This window comes from Choloepus didactylus (genome assembly GCF_015220235.1).
Source record: "Choloepus didactylus isolate mChoDid1 chromosome 25 unlocalized genomic scaffold, mChoDid1.pri SUPER_25_unloc1, whole genome shotgun sequence".
In the NCBI taxonomy this organism is placed as follows: domain Eukaryota; kingdom Metazoa; phylum Chordata; class Mammalia; order Pilosa; family Megalonychidae; genus Choloepus; species Choloepus didactylus.
In genome coordinates this window covers 5,978,510-6,003,385 of record NW_023637606.1, presented here as the reverse complement: position 1 = coordinate 6,003,385, position 24,876 = coordinate 5,978,510, and the positions used below count along the sequence as shown (strand labels likewise).

General features: G+C 55.4%; 3 protein-coding genes across 5 annotated transcripts in view; 1 reads left to right on the top strand and 2 right to left on the bottom strand.

The window, feature by feature from the left end:
* The window catches only part of VAV1 (vav guanine nucleotide exchange factor 1), an 89,140-nt gene extending 86,432 nt beyond the window's left edge, over positions 1 to 2,708 (bottom strand). The window contains exon 1 of one of the 2 annotated variants that reach the window (XM_037824269.1): positions 2,419 to 2,708. In XM_037824269.1, the coding sequence (XP_037680197.1) occupies positions 2,419 to 2,622 (204 nt within the window). In that variant the 5' untranslated portion in view covers positions 2,623 to 2,708. The remainder of the gene's footprint in view (positions 1 to 2,418) is intronic. The other variant, XM_037824270.1, reaches the window with a different exon arrangement.
* SH2D3A (SH2 domain containing 3A) lies at positions 1,833 to 14,499 on the top strand. The gene is made up of 11 exons (XM_037824273.1): positions 1,833 to 1,848; positions 5,212 to 5,316; positions 7,270 to 7,406; positions 8,749 to 9,098; positions 9,432 to 9,508; positions 11,708 to 12,186; positions 12,269 to 12,384; positions 12,512 to 12,686; positions 12,781 to 12,892; positions 13,167 to 13,352; positions 13,943 to 14,499. Exons 3-11 carry the CDS (start codon positions 7,338 to 7,340, stop codon positions 14,101 to 14,103), a joined length of 1,725 nt encoding a protein of 574 aa, XP_037680201.1. The 5' UTR covers positions 1,833 to 1,848; positions 5,212 to 5,316; positions 7,270 to 7,337; the 3' UTR covers positions 14,104 to 14,499.
* Positions 14,500 to 14,776: 277 nt separating this feature from the next.
* TRIP10 (thyroid hormone receptor interactor 10) lies at positions 14,777 to 23,366 on the bottom strand. 2 transcript variants are annotated; one of them, XM_037824275.1, is made up of 15 exons: positions 23,279 to 23,366; positions 21,982 to 22,097; positions 21,839 to 21,895; positions 20,945 to 21,092; positions 20,804 to 20,866; positions 20,480 to 20,584; positions 20,273 to 20,401; positions 19,564 to 19,710; positions 19,253 to 19,450; positions 18,026 to 18,193; positions 17,692 to 17,801; positions 15,863 to 15,995; positions 15,512 to 15,648; positions 15,315 to 15,436; positions 14,777 to 15,187 (listed from the first exon to the last, which is right to left on the bottom strand). In XM_037824275.1, the coding sequence occupies exons 1-15, from the start codon at positions 23,300 to 23,302 to the stop codon at positions 15,039 to 15,041; spliced, it is 1,806 nt and encodes a 601-aa protein (XP_037680203.1). In that variant the 5' UTR covers positions 23,303 to 23,366; the 3' UTR covers positions 14,777 to 15,038. The 2 variants fall into 2 exon arrangements, with proteins under 2 accessions (XP_037680203.1, XP_037680202.1); XM_037824274.1 differs by lacking the exon at positions 18,026 to 18,193 and having other exon boundaries at positions 14,778 to 15,187.
* Between the last annotated feature and the right edge of the window lie 1,510 nt (positions 23,367 to 24,876).

Below are 24,876 nucleotides of genomic sequence, written 5' to 3'. Positions count from 1 at the left end.
TAGTCTCCTGACATTTTACACAACTTAACTCTCACCGTCAAGCTCCCCTGCTAGAATGAAGACGCCTAAACAACATGGATGTGTGTGTGACTTGGTAGCACTGTCCCTAGTACCAAGAACAGAGCCTGGCAGACATTATACTGGAATGAATGGATAGATGAATCAATCAATCAATCAATCAATCAAGCTTCTCCTCCCACCTAGGAAGCAGCTGAGCTTCCAGCAGAAGGTCTATGAAGATGGAATGAGAGAAACTGGAAGCTTTCTAATTCCAACCTCTGCATCTGTAAAACTCAAAGTCGTGCCCTTCTCTTCTGCTCTTAGCCCCTCCAAATCCAATGGGTGGTTCTTGAAGCAGTTTAACTCTTTGACTATCAGGGGTACAGAGGCTCGGAGAAGTCATTCTTGAGGCCCCTCCCCTCTGACTGATTGTGACGACCTTTTAGCTTCCTTCCCACATCCCCACTGTGGGCAAAGCACAAGACTGAGCTTCAAAGGGGGAGGAAAATGGGTAGGGGCAGGAAGGCACAGGGCTCCCAGACGGGGAGCGTTGGTGTACATCTCTCCCCAACCTGGAGCCTGATGCAGCTAGGCTCAGGAAACCAGAACAATGAGAAACCTCCTATGTGTACCTCAAAACCCAGCACAAATGCCCCTCTTGCATAAGGCTTGGCTCCCCCCAGCAATGTCCTGCCCTCTGCCCCAGTCCTGACCAGGCAGGCCTGGTTCTTCATGGTTCTGTCTCTCTTAGCCTGGGAGTCCCTTGAGGGCCAGGCCCAGACCTGGGTCCCTGGCACCGCCCAGCTCAGATGATCAGAACATGTCTCGGGAGTACAGCTGCTTCCCTAGAGGTTAACCAGAGGCCACCTTGCCCTCATCAGAGAAACAGCTTTAGGCAGACACATGACGGGGGTGGAAGTTCATCCTTAAGTCTACCCATTCTCCCTGCTGCTGTTGAAGCACCATGGGGACCTGATTCTTTTTCATCACCCAGCCCCCTGCCTGATCTGGGGCTGACAGATCCAGTGGCTACTTCCTCCTGCCCTGGAAGCCAGAAGAAGTTCTAGCAAACACAGGCCAGCTGGGATAGTGCTTTTGTCAGCAAGGCTGGCTGAGAGGATGGGGTGGGGTGGGGGGGCTCTGGGCTCCCTGCTCCCTTTTGGGAAGCACTGCCCAGGCTGAGGAGGGGGTAAGTCCCTGGGCGAAGGGAACGGAAGAGAAGTAAAGAGCACTGTCCTCTGGGAAACAGCCCCCCTCCCCAAACCTCCAGCAGGCCCACTTCCTGGGCTACTGTTGTCCTTTCCCCTAGTCATGCATGACAGCTCTGGGGCTTGGGTCAGAGAGGATGAGCTGCCCAGCTGGCCCCCACCCCTGCCCCCATCCCCCAGAAAGCCCCCCACAACCAATCATGGCTCCTGTGAACAAGGCCTTCATCCCCAGACTGCGAGTCCGAGGTCCTGACCCCCAGGGCAGGGCTGTGACCCCTCAGACCCCCAAAACAGGCTAAGCACCACCAACCCAGCCCCATCCTTTGCCCGGCCCAACAGCTCCCTCCACTTCCACCCAGAGCACCCAGGCAGCTGCTGGGGAAGCTGAGAAGGTACTACGGAGAAAGGATCCAGTCACGTTACCTCCCCCACCCCAACCACATTCAAATAGGGATTTGAATATATTTCCTGAGCCCGGGGGCGGCCACAGTCAAATCCACTGCCCCGTGGACCTTGGGCCCCTGCAGAAATCCCTGCAGAGAAAGAGCAACTATTTCTGGGCTCCCAAACCCCAGGGGCCCACTCTCAAGGCACAGGACCTGGCCCTGCCTCCATGCCCCTCCTGGATGGACTGATGGAGGTAGGAAGCCCAGAGTTCCGGGGCTGCAGCCCCCCACCCTCCCCACGCTGCCCCAGGCCCAGGCAGGAAGCCAAGGGGAAGGAAGATGTGAGGGGAAGGAAGGGGCCCTGGGCCCGGGAGGAGGAGGAGATACATGTGGGGGAAGAAGTCGGGGAGGCCCCTCCCCCAAAGCCAGAATCTGATAGTTCATAGGAATCAAAAAGCTGAGGCAACCTGTGGGCCACCCAGGGGGTCTCCAGGTGCCCTCAGGACCCTCAGGGGTTTCCATACATGGGCTTGAACCCCACTAGAGTCAGCCCAAGGCTTGGGAGAGTTAACCCCTGGTTTGCCAGTTCTCAACCCAGATGTGTACTAACTCAGAGCCTATTTAGGGGTCTGGGGTGAGCCAGCTTGGGGCCTGTTAAGCCCAGCGGGCCAGCCCAGAATCTCCAAGTATCACTAGCCCCCTTGTGTTAATCCAGACGTGGGAGCATCCCCCTCTTTGCCCACCCAAAGGCGCAGGGCATGAACCCCTCCAGTGCCAACCCAGAGCGTCCCACCCTCCGCGGGCCCGGCCAGCGGCAGGCTCACCTGGGACATCTGGGGACGGAGGTTGACCTCGCGCAGATTGATGGCATGGGGCAGCAGGTTGTTGAGCAGCTGGCAGAGCAGGACACCATCCCGGAGGGCCTGGGCCAGCTCGCACACCTGAGCCCCATCCCAGGTGACGCGGTGGCTGGGGGGCAGCACCCGGCATTGGATCAGCCAGTGGGTGCACTGTCGCCACAGCTCCATGGCTGCCAGTCCACGAGCCGGCCAGCACAACCTCGCGGTCTCCACCACCCGCCCGCCCCTGAGCGACAGCTAGTCCTACCACTTCCTCTTCTCTGCCTGTAACTGTCACCCCAAGGAGGGGGTGGAGGAGGAGGAGCTGTGGGGGCGGGGAGGGGGGAGCACCTGCAGCCCAGCCCAGCCCTGCCCCTTGCACATGGGATCCTCTCTTTCTCCATCCATTCGACCCAGGCCCTGGCACTTGCTGGAGGGGCTGAGAGGGTGGGGGTAAGGCCAATTTGACAGTGGTCCACTGTCATCCTACCTCTGATGCATACCCAGAATCTGCCCACTTCTCATTCCCAGCATCACCAGCCTAGACCAGCGCAGTCACATCCCTCCCTGGTCACCCTCACCCTCACCCCTCCCCCACCTCTCAGTCTGTTTCCCCTGCAGCAGCCAGAGGGCGCCTGTGAACACCTGAGGCAGGGCCTGTCCCTCCTCTGCCTACAACCCTCCATGGCTCCCACTGCTCTGGGGAATAAAAGGTCAAGTCCTCCCCGCAGCCCACCAGGCCCTGCACGCCCTGCCTGGCTTCCTCCTGCTCTCCCCCTTGCTCCCTCCACTCCAGCCACACCGGCCTCCTAGCTGTTCCTCCAACATGCCAGGCCCAGGCCTGCCTCAGGGCCTTTGCACAGGCTGGTCCTCTATCTTGAGCAATTTCAAGCTCTCTCACCTCCTACGGGTCTTTGCTCAAATGTCACCTTCTCTTGAGGTCTTCTCAAATCTCCCCATTTAAAATCGCAGCCCTTTTTCCCACCCTATCCCACTTCCCTACCTTAAGCCCAGATTGCCATCTGGCAAATCGGATATTTTATTACATTTATTTCATTACTGTCTATTTCCCACACCAGAATGTTAACCCCATGAGAGCCGCAATTTTAGTCTCTTGTATTCACCGCTGACATTTGTTGAATGAATGAATAAATGACTGAAAATTCTTTTGGCTCTACCTCTGACATTTATCTCAAATCCATCCATTTGTCACCATTTGCACATGACCACTGTGCAAATCTAAGCCACCATCTCTCCCTATGGAGTGCAATGTCATCTTTAGTTCATTCATTCAACAAACATTTGCTGTCTTCGTAGCTCTTAATCACTAGTGAGATCCTCTACGTGCTGCCTCTCTCTTCACCCCACCCCCACTAAGCTGTAAGGTGTGCCCCACCCCCATCCGGCCCCGCCCCTCCACCTCATACTGTCCCCCCCCGAATGATTTTTTTAAAACTCTTGTAACCACTAGAGGGCACTAGACAACTGCACTGGGCACGCCCCTACCCTCTGACTGTGCCAAAACTTGACGGGTGGTGGGGGTCAAGTAAAAGGCAATCCCCTCTGCTCCCTCCCGGGCCTTCCACATTGGCGGGAACGGGGTGGAGAGCGGGGGGCGGGTTACCCAGCCTGGAAATCCCCAGCTTTGCGATCCTACAGACGCCAAAACGCTTCATCCCCGTGCATCCCTGGCTCTCTACGCCTCAATGCCCCCTTCTGTAAAGTGGGTGAGAGTGACCTCCACTGCATAGAACTCTCCTGAGAATCTGAGACAGTGGAGCTGGGAAAATGAAAACCAGGCAGACGGGACAGCGCTCTAGGACGCCGGGTATAAATGCCACCTGGAGCGCTCACAAGGCGTACAAATGGCTTAGCTGCCCGGTGCCTCGGTTTAGAAATAGTACGTGCCTTATAGCGCACCTGTGGAAATGAAATACAGTGGGGTAGGTCAGGCAAGCTCAACAGCCCTGGCATACAGCAAGCACTCAATAAATGTTAGCTGCGGCTACTGCTAACGTTAGCCCTTAATAAACGTGTCTGGAGCGTCCTCTCTCTGGCCTCAGTTCCACCCACCGTTCTCACACCTGTATCCAGGCATCCGGGTGGGAGACCCCCCAATACCTCCCACCTGAGAAACCACTTGAATGCTTCTTCCCCAGGCGACCCCCAAAGTCCAGCCCCACTCCATCTTGCTGTCACTGGGGGAGGCTGTCGTGTCTTCCCGCAACTCTCTCCACAAAACCCAACACCCAACTGGGACTCCTTTCCCGGAAACCCAGGGGGGCGGTCTGGGGCAGCGCACCCCTCTTTACGTCGTCGCGTCCGCCAATCCCGCTGCCAGGCTTGACAGCCGATCGGGACCGCTGGGTCCCCACCCGGAACCCTGGAGGGCGGGGAGAGAGACCCGCGCCCCCTCATCCAAGGCCGGGGGTGCTTAGGGCCAGCCTGGGTGGGAGCGAAGGGAGGGGCTGGGCTCCAAGGGGCGGGGCTGTAGAGTTCAAGTTCGTTCCGCTTTCCAAAGACGCAAGCGGAGAGGGAGGAGCTCAGAGAGGCGCGCTGAGTGGGCGGGACCAGATCGGGGGGCGGGGCCCCTGAAGGAGGGACCTAGCGGAGTTCCCCAAAGGGGCGGGGTCTAGTCTTAAAAGGTTTCAAGGGGGAGGAGAAAGAACGAGGGGCGGGGTGAGAGCTTGGGGGTGGGGTTTCGAGTGGGAGGCGGGGTCCGCCGGCACCTGGGCCTTTAGGAGGCGGGGCCAGGTACCTGGGCGCGGTTCCCACCAGGTGTGGCCGGAGGGGGCTGGACCTGGCTGGGACCGGGACGGAGAGGCCCGGAACCGCACAGCCTCAGGCTTCGTACTCGTGGGAGCCCCGCGGGATCCCGTTCAGGTGAGTGGGGGTAGTGGGGTGTCCTGGAAGATTCAGAACCAGAGGATTATTGGGGTGGGCAGCCCTCTCTTAACAGGTGGGGGCTCGGAGGGAGAATCTAGGTATCTGTCCACACACGTCAAAGGGGTGCATGAGTGGGACCCTGTGCGTCACGCGTGTTCGTGCACCTGTGCGTACCTGGGCGTGCCCCTCTAAGTTCCTTTCCTGTGCAGGAAAGGAAAGCCTCCCTTTTTTCCAGTCTTGCCTGAGCAATCTTTTTAAATCACAAATCAGATGGTGCCTCTTTCTTGAAACTTTTCCATGGCTCCCATTCCCCTGAAGTTAAAATTTGGGGTTCCCCACTTCCTGCACGGTCTCGTCCCTTTCCTGTCCTCTTCACCCACCATTCTGCTCCTTGCTCACTGCCTTCCAGCCACACTGCCTCCGTGATGATTTAAAATTTAAAAGGCCCCCGGGCCTTTGCCCTCCTCCTTCCCCTACCCCAGGCCTTCTCCAGATTCTGCCCCTTCCTCTTTCCCCTGCCCAAATATCCAGAAACTACCCCAAAAGACTCAGAGGCAGGGGGATGACTTAGTTGGCCTTTGGCTGACCCGTGCCCACCCTAAGGTCCCCACACCTCCCAGGGCCTTGTCGGTGACCCACCTCTGCCCCCACTAAGAGGAGCCTGGAGTTTGGGGGACTCTTAAGACAGAGGTCAGGCCCGGCTCAGCTGACAAACAGCACACAGGCACCCAGGAGACACACCTGGTGTTCAGGTATGCGTCCTGGAGCCAGCTCCCTGCCCAGCTCCCCACCCCTAAAGCTGCTGTGGGCCTGTCTGGGAACTTCCTGCCCCTCAGGCCCTCAGCTGGGCTGACTCAGGAGGCAGAAATCCAGCAGACCCTGCCAGACTGGGGAAGACTTTTGGGGCAAGATGGTGGTGGCAGCAAGTTATGGGGGGAAGCAGACCCTTTCTCCTGGCCCTTCCAAGGCAATTTTTCCACCAGATACGTTAGACATAAAGGCCTAAGGCCTGTGGGATAATCAGGGCACTATCAAAATGTTTGAGAACTAAATTCGATCATAATAATAACACAATGTATGGCCTCCAAAATATAAGGAGAATCTGCAGATGCAAAATTGCATTTTGCTGACATTTTATTTCGACAAAGTATGGCCCTTCTAACATCCTTAAAAACGGTGTTATGTTCGAAAGCAACATATGGGTTAGATTCTCTACATCCTAAGAACCCCTGAGTGTGGACAGAGATTGCTGAGAAACCATGAATACTGGTAAATTAAATTCCCTCTGCCTGGAATTGTTCTTTGGCCCAGGAAGCTGCCTGGCTCATTTCCTCAAAATCTTTTCAGTCTTTAATCAATGACCTTCCCTGGCCATCCCACCTCAAATTTTAACCCCACCACCTGAACCTTCCTTTCCCTGCCCCTGGTTTAGTTTTTCCATTTACCATTTAATCCTCTCTGATCTACCCATCATCTTTATTTATTTCCTTCATTGAGGTCTCCCAACTAAAATGTCAGCTCCACAAGGGCACAGATGCTTTCTTTTTTGTTTGCTGCTGGGTCCCCTGTGCCTGGTACAGCACCTGGATACACAGTAGTCACCCCAGAAATATTGGTTGAGTGACGGGGTTAATTAAATGTTTACAAAACACAGTATTATTTCATCATCATTCATTTTCTCGCTGCATAAAAATTGCACCTCTTTTGAAAGCAATGCATAGGTTACATCTTCTCACTTCCCAAGAATCCCAGTGCATGCATGACAGTCGCCAAGAAAGCGTAGCCAGTTCTAAATTACAGAAGTTACTCGTGGCCAGGCATAGAGGACACAGTTGCATTTTAAGGTTTGATAATATGTGGGCTTTGAGCTCTGAAACCCAGGAGCATGGAAGGGCTGAGCCAGGCACCCAGGAAGCTCAGGGAAAAGGAATAATTATTCCCATTTTACAGATGTGGAGGACTGAGGCCTGTTGAAAATATAGGGCTTGGCTCTGGCCCCCTCTGCACCCAGGAGCTCCATGCAAATGCCACAGGATGGAGAGGACCTTGCCCGCCAGCCCTGGTACCACGGCCCCCTGTCCCGCCAGGTACTGCCTCCTGCTGGGCCTCAGCACCCTGAAGTGGAGAGCCTCTCCTACCCTTGATATACTGGGATCCTGGGTCTTGGATAAGGGGCTTAGGGCCAAGGTCTGTTCAAAGGAGTGGCTGGGGGATTGTCTTGAAGCTTTTTTGGCTTGGCACTATAACTCCTTATATCTCACTTTCTTTGGGGTGGTGCTGGGGGGTAGTGGCTGAGATGGAAGAGGGCCCTAATGACCCCCCAAAACCACCCCCTGCCAATCTCTGCCTCTGGGCCCCTTCTCCCTCCTGGCATTTCCCTGTCAACCTGAGGACTCCCACCTCCATCTCCAATTCAGGTATCACACTTGGCAGTCTTGGGGTCCTGGGCGTTCAACCAAACCACAAGAGGCAATATATCTGGTTAAAAATCCCAGGCCCTGTTGCCAGACTTCTGTGTTCAAATCTCAGCCCTAGAACTTACATTCTCTGTTACCACCTCTCTGGGCCTCAGTTTCTCCATCTGTAAAATGGGGATAATAGTACCTACTACCTAACCTTGTTACGAGGATTACATGAGTTAATACCTTCTACATTTCAAGCAGTGCCTAGCACCTAGAGCTATAGCTGTGTCCTCTACATTTATTAGTCAATCCCCAGCCCCCATGCCCCTCTCCTGGGTGTCCTGACACCAGTCTCCGCTGCTGGCTAAGAGTGCTTGAAAATGTTTATAAAGGAGGAATTTAGAGGCCACTATCTGTTTGGAATGATCTAGCTAATGGCTTTTCCTTGAAGCCACATTTGCACAGCAAACCCACCCAGTGCATTTACTCAGATCGGAAGTTGCATTAGTCAGGGTCGGATGAATGGCTGTAGCAAACATCTCCAAGATATCTCCCACTAAACACATTAAACGTTTATGGCTTCTTCATATCACCGTCCAAAGTGGTCGAGAGGTGGGGATGCAGAGCTCTGCTCCAGAAATCAGTCAGGACCCAAACCCTTTCCCTCTATGGCTCCGCCATCCCCTGGGATTTTTGTGTCCTCCTCTGGGGCTATCTAGTCAACAGATAACAGAAAGACCCTGTAAGAGTGTGAAGGAGGGTTTTATGAGCTCATCCTGTTTCCCACAGCACTTCTGCTACATCCCATTGGCTAGACCTCATCACATGACGACTCTAACTGCAAGGGAGGCTGGGAAATGTAGTCTGGCTGCTTGCCCATGAGAAAAAGGGAAATGGATTGGTGAAAAACGACCCAGTTTCTGCCACGTTAGTTTAACTGGGGTGGCTTTTCTTGGTTGGGGGTGGAGGGGGTCACCAATAACTGCTGGTAATTCCTTAACCTCCTGCCCCTTGCTCCCAACCCCAGAAGGCTGAGGCTCTTCTTCAGCAAGATGGCGACTTCCTCGTTCGTGCCTCCGGGTCCCGTGGGGGCGGCCCTGTGCTCTCCTGCTGCTGGGGGGGCTCCGTCCTGCACTTCGAGGTGCTCCGTGTGGCCCTGCGCCCCCGGCCAGGCCGGCCCACTGCCCTCTTTCAGCTGGAAGACGAACGCTTTCCCAGCCTGCCCGCCCTGGTTCGCAGCTACGTGGCTGGTCGGCGCCCACTGTCCCAGGCCACCGGGGCCGTGGCCTCCAGGCCCGTGTCCCGGCAGGGGCCTCTGCGGCGCAGCTTTAGTGAAGACACCCTGGTAGACAGCCCAGCTCGGGTGGAGTCGCTCAGGTACCCGCAGGCTTCCTCTTTCTCCTTGACAATCACCCCCAGGGTTTTTCAACCGGCTAATTATTTGTGGTGAGGGCTGTCCTGTACATTGTAGGATGTTATCAGCATCCTTGGCCCCTATCTACTAGATGCAAGTAGAAAACTATGCCCTCCTTCCAGTTGTGACAACCAAAAATGTCTCCAAACATTGCCAAGTGCTCCCTGGGGGTTAGAATCACCTGGGGTTGAGATCCATTGGTGTAGAATGACTGGATGCAAGTTTTTCTGGGCATCATTGGGGAGCTGCCTTATTTTGTTGGGGACTGCAGTTCTCCTGCAACTCTGTCCCCCCAGGGCTAGGAAGTGGAGTGACAGTCAACCTGCAGGATTGGAGCATGTGGGGCGGCCAAGAAAGGACAACTCTGGACCAGGTGAGGGTCTACTGGGAGAACACATGTATTAGAGCTTGACCTTGCCACTCACTGCCTAACCTCTCAGAGTCTCAACTTATTCCTCTGTAAAATGGGGAGAGCTATGCTCTCAAAGTTGTCACAGTGAAAACAGTATCACACGGGAACTTTGCCAATGCTTTAAAATGTGTGTTTATGATCATTCCAAGAAGCCCTACAGGTCCTAGCCCTGCCTGACCTCTCTAACCGTAACTACTGCCATACCCCTTTCTTGCTGTGGTCACACAGCCTTCCCTTCAGTTGCTGGAAACTTCCAACCTTGTTCCTGCCCCCAGGGCCTTTGCATGAGCTATTCCACCTGGTGGGAATCCTGTTCCCCTAATTTTTCCTGAATGGCTCCTTCTCATTCAACATGAGTTCCTCAATACAGCAGACCTGGTGCATCCTCTTAAAGGTGGACACCCCTTCATGTCCATATGCCCCACCCCCACTCCCTTTCAACATGAGCCCTCAGGGATCCATCAATGAACAAGAAAGACAAAGATCCCTGCCCAAGTGGAAGCAACATTCTGATAGAGGAAAATAGACCATAAACAGAAAAAATAAGTAAATTATGTACATTATGGGGTAAAAATTTTAAAATAGGACAGAGTAAGGGAGACTTGTACTACAGGAGCTGGGGCAGGTATTGCAATTTCAAATAGAATGCTCAGAGAGGGCCCAATTGAGGAAGGTTTCAAGGAGCTGGGGGAGCAAACAATGAGGATAACCCGGGGGGAGAGTGTCCTGGGCAGAAGGCACAGCCCGTGCAGAGGCCCTGAGGCCAGAACAAGAGATTGAACTGTGCAACTCAACCAAAAGGAGGCAAGTGTAGCTGAAGCAGGGAGAGTGAGGGGAAAATCAGAGTGTTGTCCCAGGGCTCAGATTGGGTTGTGGCCCTTACTCAGTGAGCTGGGAACGGTGGGAAGATTTTGAGTCCCTAGAAGACAGCCTTCGATGGAACAAATGCTCAGAAGGATTGGTGAAGTCTTAAGCTCTAATGACTCCGGAAGTAAATAGGCCACAAACTTAAATAAGACATCCTTTGAAAGTTTAATAAGTTAAATTTCTTAGACACATGTAATCTTGTGAATTTTTAATAAGGCATTTTATGTATGTATATATGTATGTATGTATTTAGTTTTATTTGAGAAGATGTAGGTTTACAGGATAATCAGGCAGAAAATACAGAGTTCCCATAAACCCCTCCTCATTGTCAACCCTTTGCACTAGTGCAGTACCTTTGTTAAAATTGATGAAAGAATATTATTATAATTGTATTAACTATAGTCCATGGTTTACATTAGGATTCACTCTTTGTGTTGTACAGTCCTATGTTGTTTTAAAATTTTTATTCTAGTAACATGTTCAATCTGAAATTTCCCCTTTCAACCACATTAGAGTATATAATTCAGTGCTGTTAATTACATTCACAATCTTGTGCTACCATTACCACCATTCATCACCAAAACTCTTCAGTCATCCCAGACAGACACTGTGTACAATTTTAGCATTAACTCCCCCTTCCCTACCCCCTTCTCAGCCCCTGGTAACATATATTCTGGTTTATGACTCTATGTATTTGTTTTCAGTAATGCATTTTTTAATTTTAATTTTGTTCTGTCACTGCTTGCCCTCTTCAATCAGAGGGTCAAAAGTGAAGAATTCAAATTTAACATGTTATTCAGAAATCCACACAAAGCATCAAAGAAAGTTAAATCATTTTCAGACTCTCTGTAAGCGTGTAGCATTTACACTGGTGAAGCTGTTAGAAGTTCAAAGTTGCACTAAGATTGTCAGGATGCCAAAAAACAATATTAGTTTCCTAGGGCATGCTGTAACAAAGTGCCACAAACTTTGGGGGGGGGGGGGGCGGTGGTCTTAAGACAGAAATTGATTCTCTCACTGTTCTGGAGTCTAGAAATCCAAAATCAAGGTGTCAGCAGGACACGTTCCTTCTGAAACATGTCGGAAGAAGGCTTTTAGCCTCTTCAGCCTTCTGATTGGTTGCCGGCATTGCTTGGCTTGTAGCCGCAGCTCTCTAATCTTTGCCCCCATCTCCAAATGGCCCTCTGCTCTGTGTCTGAATGAATGGATGCACCAGGAGAGTGGTAACCATGAACCCCCCACCCTGCTGTCTTTTCTGATCATCCCCATCACTCCCACTTGTATGGCCCTCAGGAGCAATGCTGGTGTCTGCCCTGCTCCGGACCGGCAGTGACCCCACATTGCTGAAAGCTGGGGCTTCCCTGCGGGCCACTGCAGACGGTCTCAGGGCCTCCGATGGGCAGCTTCATGCCAAGGCGCCAGACAAGCCTCCCCGGACACCCTCACTGGTGCTGCCTGATGTCACTGAACGTCCCCCAGTGTACTGTGAGCTCGTGCCCCGCATGCCCAGTGCCCAGCGAACACTCCCTGGCCAAGGCTGCCCAGAGCCGGACATCCCATGGTGGGAAATCCATGAAGAGGAAGACAAGGAGGACAGAAGTTTTAGGAGACCACAAGCAGAGGTCTCTTTCTGTCGCCCTTACAACCCCTCCGGTCTGCTGGGCCCACAGAACAGGCCCCTGGAACCCGGGGTCCTGCGTATTCTGCGGGGTCTGTTCCTGGAGCACCATCCTGGGAGCACGGCCCTCCATCTGCTGCTGATGGACTGCCAGGTGGGTCACTCTTCCCAGGAACATGCCCAATGGCACCTCACACCTTTATACTCCCTCTGCTCACCTGACTCTCCTCCCGCAGGCTGCAGGTCTCCTGGGAGTGACCAGCACTCGTCATCAGGTCATGGGGGTCGGCTCTGGCCTGGAGCTGCTCACACTTCCCCACGGGCATTGCTTGAGGTTGGAACTGCTGGAGAGGTGAGCCAGCTAGCTGCCTGGAACCTTGGGGGTGGGGGTACCGATTCCCCCCACTCCATAGGGTTTACTCACCCCTGTATTACAAGCTGCCCCACTGCCCCCAGACCCTTGCCCTCCGCTTCCGCAGGCACGAGGCACTGGCGCTGGCCGGGGCCCTGGCGGTGCTGGGCTGCGCGGGGCCGCTGGAGGAGCGAGCGGCCGCGCTGAGGGGCCTGGTGGAGCTGGCGCTGGCACTCGGGCCAGGGGCGGCGGGGGATCTGCCCGGGCTGGCTGCAGTCATGGACGCCCTGCTCATGCCCCAGGTGCGTGGGGAGCAGGGATAGAGAGGGGGCCGGGGTGCAGGTGACGGGGGGGCGGGGAGTGGAGGCAAGCACAGGTGTCATCCCGCGTCCCCAGGTGTCCCGGTTGGAGCGCACGTGGCGCCAGTTCCGACGGAGCCACACGGAGGCGGCGCTAGCTTTCGAGCAGGAGCTGAAGCCGCTGATGCGGGCGCTGGACGAGGGCGCGGGTGAGTGAGGGTGGGGGGCGTGGTGTCGCCTGGACCCCCATCCCAGCTTCAGTCGGGAATCGTATTCTAGACCCAGGCCCCGCCCTCGGCCCTAGACCCTGCCCCTACTCCTATCGTAGGCTCCGCCCTTGTCCCAAGCCTCGCCCTTGCTCAAGGCTTGCTCTGTACTAGGCTCCACCCTGTAGGTCTGACCCACCCCCCAAGTCCCACCCCTGCCCCTCTCTTAGGCCCCGCCCTCCGCCCCAAGCCCAGCCCAGCCCCACCCCTTCCGCAGGCCCCTGCGAGCCCGGCGAGGTGGCGCTGCCGCACGTGGCACCCGCGGTGCGCCTGCTGGAGGGCGCGGATCCGCCGGGACCGCTGGACGAGAGCTGCGAGCGGCTGCTGCACACCCTGCAAGGGGCGCGCCAGATGGCCCGGAATGCGCCCAAATTCCGCGAGGTGGCGGCCCGGCGCCTGCGAGGTGGGTGCCCCTCCTTGTGGCCGCCAGAGGGTCCCAACTTCGGGAGGATCCCACGTGCTCTAACCGAAAGCCCCCACCCCAACCTAGCCAAGGAACAGCACCTCCCAAACCGGGACGGCCCTGCCCTCAGGGAGAACCCAAGAACGCCCAGGGGCCTCCAAAATGACCCATTTCCTTCAACCTGGTGGGAGAACAGCGCCCCCACTGCGCTAAGAGCCACACCTCTCTCCTACGCTGGGGCAGATCAGCCTCCAGGACCCCCACCAACTTTAGCATTCCCCTCCCTCCAAACTTGGCCCAATCTCCCCAACCTGACCCCGAGACGTGCCCCGGCATCGCGCAGGGCAGTTGGGTTCCCCAAATCCCGCCCCCAGGGCGGCCCCACCCCCAGACAGCCTCTAAGGTGGAGCCCCCAGCATCTTGCACCTGGAATGGCCCGCCTTCGCCGAGCCTCTCAGCCACCCCCACTAACCCCTCCTAGTCGCCTCCGGGTTCCTGCTGGGTCAAAGTCTCCAGGGTACGGGCTGGTGCAGGCAGGGGTTAGGCGGGCGCCCGGGTCCCGCCCCCAGCCGGCCTGGCCCTTCCCCTAGGATTCCGGCCAAACCCGTTGCTGAGAGAGGCCCTGACCACCTGCTTCGTGCGGCGGCTACTCTGGGGGAGCCGGGGTGCGGGGGCGCCGCGGGCCGAGCGTCTTGAGAAGTTCCAGCGAGTCCTTAGCGCCCTGTCGCAACGCCTGGAGCCGGACGGCTGAAAACGCAGCCCCTTTCTTCATGCCCGGGAAACCCAGACTTCTAGGAACCTCCGACAGAGACCAAGGAAGTGGCCCCAGGCCCCTCACACAGCCACCCGTGGTGGGGACCTCACTACTGCCTCACATGTGGGGGGATCAGGCAGCCTTTTCCCCCATGCCAGAAGACCCAGGTGCCTGGATGCACTGGATACCACGCCCCACCCCCCCACCCCCACACACACGCACCTGGGACACCTAAGAAAGCACAGATGGTGAACATGAGTTCAGTCTGTCTCCATCCCTTGAAAGCTGTGTGATTTTCCATAGGTTGCTCGTCCTCTCTGTGCCTGCCTTCACCATAAAAGTGAGGCACTTTCCCAGGGTTGTTGTGGGGATTAAAGCTCAATGTTTAAATGAGGTCATGAGAATGGAGAATGCCTAGCACACAGTAGGTGCTCAATAAATGTGACCTGTTCTGGTAAGCTGCACTAGTCACAGACAAACCCCCACTGACCTCAAGCCAACTCCCAGGAAGGGGCACTGGCCAAGGACCCAGATTTGTCCAAAGGCACCTCCCCTTCCTCCTTCCCTGTGTGGCCTGTAAGGAGGATGGCAATTAGGGATCCAGCCCCTGGCATCTAAATCCCATAATAAAGCACAGACTCCAAGGATTTTATATAATTTTTTTATATATATATAAAACAAAACGGCCTGAGCCGAGTGGCAGGAAGAAAAGATTTGAGACATGAATATGTACATCAGTGTTGGAAGGCACAGCGGGTCATTTGGGGTGAGGGGTGAGGGGTGGGGGCAGCAGGTTACACAGGTCTTAGCCGAAGCCACGGGGGCAGAAATAAAGTGCATAGGCCCTGGGCGCCCCCCCACCCCCCGTGGCCCAGAAGCAGCAGCCAACAGCCCCCAACAGCCTACCCCCCTCTTTCCGCCTCTGGCGGGGTTCAGTTGAGGGTGACGTGGAGGTAGGAGGTGGGCACGTAGCCTTCACCTCCCTGTTTCCGTCGGATCCGGGTCCAGCCGTCGCCCTTGTCCTCTTCCATGAGGCTGAGGTTTTCGCCCTCGGCCATGGAGATGGTGCCCTCGCTGGACCCTGCCGTGGGGAGGGTGCAGGGAGGTGGGCTCAGGTGTGCTTCAGGTGAATTTAAGCAGAGCCCAAGCCAAAGACATGTCCCAACCAACTCACAAGCCACCCCCCTCCCTGCCCAAACGGTTTTCACCTTCAAAGTGATAGATGGCCACGCAATGTCCTATAGGGGATGCAAGTTCTTCTTCAAAATCCTCATCAAACTCCGTGTAAATGGGGGCATCCTGACCCTCTTCTAAGGGAGGCTCTTCAGAGCTGGTTGGAAAGAGCAAAGCAGGTGAGCCTGTGCCTCCTGGACTCCTGGGGCCCACTGTTGGCCTCCCCGCTCACCCCTCTTTGTTGTCCTGGGAGCCATTGTTGCTGCTGTCCGGTGGGGCACTGGCTGGGGGGTCTGGAGGCCGGGTATGCCGGCCCAGGCTGTCGCCCCGGTTGCTCAGTACCCGGCTCTCAGCTTCTGCCAGCCAAGCCTGGGGCGGAGGGGACCAAACCACATGGTCAACTCCAGGATGGAGGTTTCCTGAGGTCACTCATGCACACCCAGGGCTGTGATGGGAAACAGCTGGAGCCCCGACACCCCCCTGTCCCCCACCCCACCTCCCATACACACACACCCGCCAATGACTCAGCCAGGCCTGCTGGCCCCCGCCCCTCCCCTGGGGCCCCCACTGGGCCTCCCCTTACCTCATACTTCTGCACTTCCAATTTCAGCCGTTCGATGTTGCTCAGGGTTTCTGTGATCTGGGGCTCCAAGCTGGTGGGGTCCCCCATCTGGGGTGTCTTCTCGTACACATCCTTCATTTTCTTCAGGGCTTCCCTAAGGAGCAGACAGACAGCCAGAGAGAGAAGAGTCCCCCATGATTTAACAAGGTGAAAATAATGGGCTTTGCTTCATCCAAGCAGGCAGCAAGGAGCAAGACAGGGGAGTGCTTAAGAGCTCAGATAAATGCTACATAAATGCTACCAGCACAGACATTTGGAATACATCAGACCCGGGCTCAACTTTCTTCCAGTTCTAATGCCCGATCCGTGTTACAGTTGAGGACACTGAAGCAGAGGCAAAGCAAGCTGCCTGAGACCAAAGGGACAGAGCTGGGGTTAACCCAACAACGAAACTGCCTCCAGAAATTTACAGTTCGGAATGGAACTATACGTGGGTAAAAGCCGTTTTGTCCAAAAGGTTTCATGCAAACGGCAAAATATAATTTGGCTGCCTGTTCGCAAGTGGCAAACGTCATTCCTATTATGTAACCGGACTGGGAAGAGGATCTTGCTTGGAAAGAGTGAGGGAGAAAAGATTTTCTTTTCTTTTTTTTTTTTTAAATCTGGCAAGTTTTGTGTGATTAATATTTTTAAGTGTTTTATTTAAATAAAGATTTTTTCCTTCCTTTCTTTTGGCCAATTAATGTGAAGCAGATATATAGTTTTTGATACTGAACCATCTTTTGCATTACTGGGGTGACATACATCGTGACATATATGTTTTTAAAACACCATTGGATATGCTTGGCTAAGATTGTGCATCCAAGACCATAAGTAAAATAAAAATGAGCCCACAATTTTATTTCATTGAATACTTGTTAACTGATTTTGGAATCAAGAGTCTGTCAGCCTCCTAAATGAGCTGGGCAGCTTTCACTTTTTTTTTTTTTTTTCGTTCGCTGGAATGACTTTTTTGTTTTTGTTTTTGTGTTTTAATTTTTTAACTTTATCAAAAAAGTAAAACAAAACAAAAGAACATTTCAAACAAAAGAAAGGATTAAGAAAAACAAATAATGTAAAATAACTACATTGCTTCCAACATGTTCCTACCATACCCCAAGAAAATTAACAAAACCGTAATCAAAGGCATAAGAAAGACCAAATAACCTACAATAACTACATTGAAGCTAATTTTTTAATGCAGTAGCTTTTTTTTACTTTATAAAAAAATTAAAAAAAAAAACAAAGGAATAAGAAAAACAAATAACCTACAATAACTGTATTGCTTCTGACATGTCCCTACCATACCCCAAGAAAATTAACAAACCCTAACAAAACAAAGGAATAAGAGAAACAAATAACCTAAAATAACATTGCTTCCAACATGATCCTACATACCCAAGGAAGTGTGCAAACCATAATCATTACTGAGCATTCCCATAACATTGAGATTATTTTCAATAGCTCATCTGTTCTTACTAGATTATCGTCCCCCTTTCACTAGCTGCTGTCTATCTCTAGGTCCCCTACATTCTACAATATAAAATATTTATTTTACATTTTTCACAGAGTTCACATTAGTGGTAACAAGCCATGTCTCTCTTTTTATGTCTGGCTTATTTCATTCAGCATTATGAGGAATGACTTGTCTTTATAACACGGGAATTGACTGTTTCTTCAAAGTATGGGAGGAATCACCTGTAAAACTATCGGGGCCTGTGCTTTGTTGGGGAGGAGAGCTCTTTGGGGACCATTTACATTTAATTAGCTTATTATTGTACTTTGTTCCTTGCCTGCCTCCCCCACTGTACCTCTGATCGACTTCCTTCTGGAGCTCACGATTCCGCTCCTCCAGCTGCTGTTGGAGCCGCTTCCTCTGCTGCTCTGGAGGCAAGTGGCTGAAATCCTCGGTCACCACTGCCTGCAAAGCGGGAAGAAGGCCCAGTTTGGGATCACCGAGTCCGAGCACCCAGGCTCCGCACACTCCTAAGACACACGAAGTCCACCATCCTCACCGTCCTCCCCATCCAGGGGGGCAAGGCCATGCACTGTGCAAAGCAGTTGGGAGTTGGGAGTCAGGGGCCTGGCTGGCTGCAGGAAGCGAGCCCAGGGTCCTGCCACCGCCTCCCGCGAGGCGTCACTTACCCCACGGCTGCCTCGGAGGCTGCGGAAGGATGCAAGCCGCGGTTTGACCGACCTACTGATCTCGCTCAGTATGGCCAAGGGGTCGCGGCCGGAGCGGGGGGACGGGGGTCCATTAGGCAATGCGGAGGGCAGGGGGCCCCCCAGGGGGGAGAGGGATAAGGGGCGTGGCTACCGGAGGAGGCCGGGGAGGGGTGAGAGGATGTAGAGAATGAAGAGGGATGGACGGAGGGATGGACACAAAAAAGAAAAACAGGAAAACAACATGGAGAAAGGAAAAAAAAAAAAAAAACAAAAAACGGTAAGAAAACCACAACTTGAGATGCACAACCACACGCAGAGAATGCATGCAAGAGCAACACAAAAAATCTAGGAGGGGGTGGAGGGGGAGGGGGTGTTAGACTGTGAGCCAGAAGGCAGACCCCTCCCTACCCAGAATCACCCACATCCCTGGAATTCTGTCCAGAACCTAGAACAAGATCTGCAGGACAGAGGCCCACATTACTATCCCATTCGCCCCTAACTTAGCTTTCTGGGCTCACAGTCTAGAAGGTGGGGGGAGATAGATGCAGGAACCAGGGTCTCACACAGGTAGGGGACAAGAGAGGTCAAAGGGCAAGCCAAGAGAGGGGTCAAAGGCATGAAATGAGAGAGGTTACAGCTGGGGAGTCAAGGGTTTAAGCTAGGGGGTCCAATGTGTAAGTTGAGGAAGGGTTATCAAAGTATAAGTCAAGAGAGATCAAAAGTATAAACCAGAGTCAAAGTTACAAATTGAGGGGAGAGGGGCTTTGTCAAAGGTATAAACCCAGGTGTCAAGTATATGCTCTGATGCTGAAAGCCAAAAAGCCCAGGAAAAAGGGACCCTGAGTACGGGGCCCCCAAACCCATCAGTGGGATGGAGAGGCACTCGGGATGGGAGTGGGGAGGTCCCTGAGGCCAGTCTCTAACCCTCAGCCCAGCTCCAAACTCCACAAGCAGGTCTTCTACCAGTATCCTGAGAAGCAGCAGACAGACACCCCAGGGTTCCCCATCCTAGCAGCCCCCCCAGCAGCCTCAGGGGACTCCCAGGCCAATCCACCCGCCTGCTTGCCTGCCTTTTCCTCCAACCCGGGCCAGCAGCCAAGAGGAAAATTCCTGCCCAGGACTCAGTGTTCCAGTGGCTGGGGCTGACTCAGTGGGGGCCCCACTGTCCCCATTCACACCCCCTCACCCAAGGGCCCCGACCCCCACCTTGTTCTTCTTGCCAAAGGGCCAGCGCTTTGCACGGCTAGTGCGTCCCGGGCCGCGGAGCTCGGGTCGTCCGTCCGAGGGGGTGCCCAGGCTGCTGTCAGATGGCACGCGGTTCATGGGCTGGCTAAAGTCCTCAAATTCCACGTCGCCCGGGCGGGCAAAGCCAGACTTGTGCAGCTCTATGAGGACCTGGGAGTCCTGAGGGAGGGGGCAGCGGGTGGGCAATCAGGGGCGAGACCGAGTGTCCCATCTTCAGGGGTCTGCCCTCTGCCCACCCACTCCCAGTCCGTGGACTGGGACCGGGAACACACATTCTTGGCATCCACTGCTTCCGCTGCCATCTTCATGCCTTCCAGGCACTTGGCAATGATGGGTACCACTTGCAGCTCAGCCTCCGAGAGGAGCCCATACCCGGCACCCAGGTGGGTCGCCCGACGTTCGTCCATATCCTGCAGCTTCTGCAGGGGTGGAGGGCAAAGGGAAAACTCAGGGGTGCTAATGGGGGGCCCAACAGCAGAGTGATTTATTCTGCAAGCACGGTGGCCATCCACAGCGGACCCAGTCCTAAGCTGTGGGGAAGACAAACGGACACAGACATTGCAGCCCAGTGTGGTCAGGAGAGAGATGCGGGGCCGGGGGGATCAGACAGTCAGAAAAGTCTTCTCAAAGGAGGGGACAATGGGAGCCAGGGCTTTGAAGACAATGTAGACCAGGAACAGTCACTCCCAATCCCAGGATTGGGACAGGGGGTGGAGTATGAAGTAGCCGACACAGAAGAGGGGAAATTCAAGACTTTTCAGGGGCTTAGAAGAATGAGTAGGAGTTTCAAAAGGAAAGAAAGGCATCCCTGGCAGAAAGAGCAGCTTAAGCAAAGGCAGGGCTCACTGTGTCTGTGTGTTTCTAATTCCCTTTCAATCTAGGGATTGGGTCATTGCAGCTAGGGTTTTAGCAAGTGCATAGGAGTTGCTTCACTTTGGGGTTTTGGCGGGAAAGGTGGGGCTGGGGACTCTGAGCACTCACATCAAGTATCTGGGGCATCTGGGAAAAATAGAAATGGGCCTGGTCTCGATTGAAACGCTGTAGTTGGGCTGCATACTCATTTTTGCTTTCCTCTGCCATGTGACTCCTAAGGTGGGCTTGCTGCTTGGCCTGTATTGATGCAAACCAGGGTGGCTGTCAGGCTCTGGCCCCGCCTCACCCCAATCCCCAGGCCTGTCCCACACACACCTTCTCCACGTCAGCCTTGGTGGCATTAATGTCCTGATCTAGCCGCTCAGCAGTCTGGGCTGCCTTCTCAGCCTCTCTGCAGTCCCGTTCAAACTTACGCTTGCTCTGCGTAGGAGACAGAACCAGAGTGAAGGGGACCCCTCCCCAAGGTAGGTGGTGGAGGGAAACCAAGGTTTCAGAGACTGGCAGGAAGTTACCCAACAAGTTGGGGGCAGTGGGCATTTTAGGAGCCCACCAGGGAGTGGAGGGGTCCAAGCCAGACATAGGGGATGGCTCTGTGGATGATCAAGTTTCATGCTGCCAAAATCACCCTTGCAAACTCACATTCTCCAGCTGTTTGAAGCCATTTTCCAGCTGCTGCTGGGCTCGGCGTCCTTCTTGGAAGTGCTGGGGAAAGAGGGCTGATGAGGCTCAACCCGATTCCAGCAGGAGCCCACGGGGAGACCCAAGGAGGACGTCCCTCACCATCTTCCTCTCCTGCTTCATCTCCTGTGAGTACTTGGCCAGCTCAAGGCACACACGGACACTGAGATTCTCAGCCACCAGCTCCCGCTGTCCTGCAAAGTCATTCACCTCCTGGAGAATCTGTACGAAGGACTGCTGCTGGCTGAACCTGGGGCGGGAGTAGAGAGCCTGGAGTCAGGCTCCCAGGACCCACCTCCAGATGGAAAAGGGTAAACCCATCCCTAATCCCTTACCCCCAGCCCTTGGATCAGAAGCATTTTAAATTTTTTTTGGATTTTGGAAAGGGAGTACCATGCTTATACCATCTTTTATGCTATAAAAGCGGGGTCAGGGTCAGCATCCTGAAATTAAATGTCCTAAATACCTGTGCAGTATGAGATACCATAGACACACTATAAAATCAAGAGGTTGCTGCCAAACAAGTTACAAAAAACTTTTGATTTCTAGAGCCTTTTGGATTTTGGAATCAGGGACTTTATAGTAATAAAGTCAAATGCTTGTTAAGGGCCAGGCAGTATTTCAAGGACATTATCTCACTTAATCATGACAAGAGCCCTATGAGTTGGGTACCATCATTCTCAACCCCATTTCATAGATGAGAAAGACGGAGGCACAAAACTTAAGTCACTTGCCCAAAGTCACTCATTTACTAATTACCTCCACTTTTAGTAAGTGAGCAAAACAGAAGCTGAGAGCATGAGTCACTTGGCCAAAGCCCCCTGGGAACTAAGTAGTGGGACCTAGGAGTCCACACCCAGTAATCTGGACTCTGCTCCCGTGTCCTTGCTTCTGAGTGGAAATCCAGGTGAGAGGTTGAGTTTGGGGTGGCCCACTAAGAGAGAGAAAGGGGAACCAACCCCCAAGTTAAGCCTCGCATTCCCTCCCCATCCTTACTTGGATTCAGGGTCATCTTTGGCGGGTCTCTTGGGCAGGTACTTTTTCACCAGGTTCCTAAAAAGAGAGAGGCTCTCAGCTCTCAGACCCCAACCCCCTGGACCTCTCCCCCAGCCCCAGGGCTGGTCAACCCGAAGTCTCACCGCAGCTGCTTGGCATAAGCCTGTTCCACCTCGGTCCTCTCTTTCACGAACTTTACGTATCTGTCCAACAGGTCCAGCCCCCACTGCGTGTGACGCTCGAGCACCTCAAACTGATCCTGGGGGATTGGGGGTGGCGTGATCACGATCTTGGGACCCCACAGCCAGCCGGCCAGGGGCCCCGGGAGCCCGAAGGCTCAGAGCTCCGAGGAGGAGTGGCTTCCCGGCCCCGCCCCGGCACGGCGCGGGGGGAGGCAGGAAACCGGCGGGAACCCCCTCCTCTTCCCGGGAAGGGCCGGGGAACAGGGGCGGGGCCCCAGCCGGACGCCAGGGTCCCCGTCTAAGGACCGCCGAGAGGGGTGTGGAATGGAGCCGAGCCGCAACCTCTGCCCCGACTCCCCTAATCCCCCCCAGATTCCGGAAAATCCGGCCGGCCCGGCGTGAGTCAGGACCAGCGGGGCAGGGCTCCCCGCAACTTAGGGGGGCCCCAGAAGAGCTAGGGAGCAGGCACCAAGTTCCCCGGGTCGCCATGTTTCTCGAGGTCCCCCAATGCGTGACTTGGTTTCCCCCATGAACTCCCCCCCCAAAAAAAAGTCCGAGTTCAGGGGTGGGTGGGCGAGCTGGCTACTCCGCTGCACCCAGGAACCCAAGAATGCCGCCGCCCCCAGAAAGGGGAGGGGTCAGAGGACGGGGCCTGGATAGAGGGAAATTTCTGGGGCTTCCAAGGCTGAGGTTAGAGGCAGCCAGGGGGCGGCCCCGCCCTGCGCCTAGAGCGGGCTGGGGGAGGGGGCTGGGCTGAACTTCACAGCCCCTTCCCCCTGGCCACCCCCCCAAGCACGTCCCAAAGCCCCTAGAGTGAATAAAGACGACGGAAAGGGCGGCCCGGACTTCTGGGTCCCACGTGGGGGAGACGGCGGCCGGAGGGTCCCCCTCCCCCGCCCCTAGCCCGACAGGCGGGCGGCGGGCATGGACCCAGGGGCCGTAAGATAAGCCGCCCGCCGGGCCAGGGTGCTCAAAATAGGTGACCTCGCCGGGCCGCCCGGCCTGATCCCAGGACTTCTTCTGGCCGCCTCACTCTGAACCCAAGTGCCTCAGTTTCCCCCATGCGGCTGCTAGAAGGTCGCCCGTCGCCCGCCGCCGCCCCCCAACCCCCGACGTCCCGCAGCTAAGCTCGGAAGGCGGAGGGCGGGGACCCAGGGGTCGCTGGAAGGGAAAGCGCGGAATCTCCCGCTAAGGCACTGCGGGGGCAAAAGGGGGACCCGAAGAAGGGGGAACTTGGGGCCGGGCCGATCGGACTCACCCACAGTTCGGTGCCCCAATCCATGCTGCTCCCGCCGAAGCCCCAGCCGCCGCCCGCCGCCTGGACACTCAAGCCTAGGGCCGCTCGCCCGGCCCCGCCCCACTCAGGCCACGCCCACTCCCGGCCCGGCCACGCCCCCACCGTCTCGGCCCCGCCCCCGCCCGCGCGGAGCTGAAGCAAGACGCCCTGGGGGAGGAGCCCCGAGGAGGCGTGTCCAACTGATGCCCCGCCCCCTCCTGAAGGAACCCGCCGTCCCGACGCCAACCGCCGACCCCTTAAAGGACCCCCGACCCATTTTCCAAATCCCCGGGGCTTCTCTCCTCCTCTCCCGCGCCCCCTGCTCCAAACTGTTCCTTCCTCCTTCCCCCTCAACCATTCCTTAAAAGGGTCAAGACACTAAAACTCCAACCCCGGAATTCCGCTCCCCTCCCCACCCCCCGCACCCCGTCGCAGGGAGAGCCTGAGGTCACCGCACTCTTGCGGGCCGGCCCGGCTCCAGGCGTCTACGCTCGTCCCACTAATGGTCTGCTCCCTCCGGCCACAAGGCGGATGGGAGGGCTTCGATCCTGCCCGGGACGCACCTCCGCCGAAGCCGGGTCCATTAGCGCCCCCACCGCATCCTGTCTTCCCTCCCCCAGAGTCTGCACTGGGAAACTGAGGACGGGCCGTCCTTGGAGCGCCGGGCCTAGGCCTTTGCCCGGCTATTGTGCAGTTCGCGCTCGCACCTGCCGATTTCCAGTCTCATTCATTAAGGCCCACGAAGGCTTAATTGCCAGTCCTGACCCTGGGATTCCGACTCCGTCCCTCCCCCAGACGTCCGGCCCTTGGGGCTTGAACGTCTGTCGCCTCCCCCATAAAAGTCTGTTCACACCTTGTAAATCCCTTTGAGGCCGCGGGGATGAAAGAGGAGAGGCCCCAGAGGCTCCCGCCCCCATCCTTTCCGGCCTTTGGGCGCTTTCTCTGTGGCCACAGGGGTGACAGACTCCCGGCTGGGGCTCCGAGGAGCCCCTAGGGGCAGGTTAGACACGGAGCTCGTCGCGGCTCACAGTAGGAAGAGATACCTGGAAGCAGAGGAGGATAGCTCTGGGAGTCCACCCTGGGACAGACGGCTCTGCTGGGACCTGGCCCCATCTGCTGGCGGCTCCTGAGCTAGGAAATCTCGGGTTGCAAACTGGGCTGTGCCCCCAGAGGCTGGGGTATCAGATTGAGTCGAGAGAGAGGGGGAAGGTTCAGCCTGGAGTCACAGTGACTCAGTCCGGGTTTGGAGCTCAGTCCAGCCGAGTTCTGGACTCAGCCCTAGGCAGAGACTCATTCTGGAATTGGGGTTCAGCCCAAGTTAGCCACAGTTGGGGACTGGGGTCTCAGATTAGGGCAGAGACTTAGCAGAGGGGTCAGCAACTTAGTCAGGGGTCGGGAACTCCAGCTAGACTCGTCAGGACTCAGGCCAGGTGAGGAACTCAGCCAGAAATTAGGGCTCACTCAGTGTGTGTGGAGGGTCAAAAGGGAATAGCCTGGATTTCAGTCCGGAGTCGGAGCAGGTAGGGGGCTCAGCCTGGGATCAGGGTTCAGTCCATATTCAAGTCCAAGCCTGAGATCTG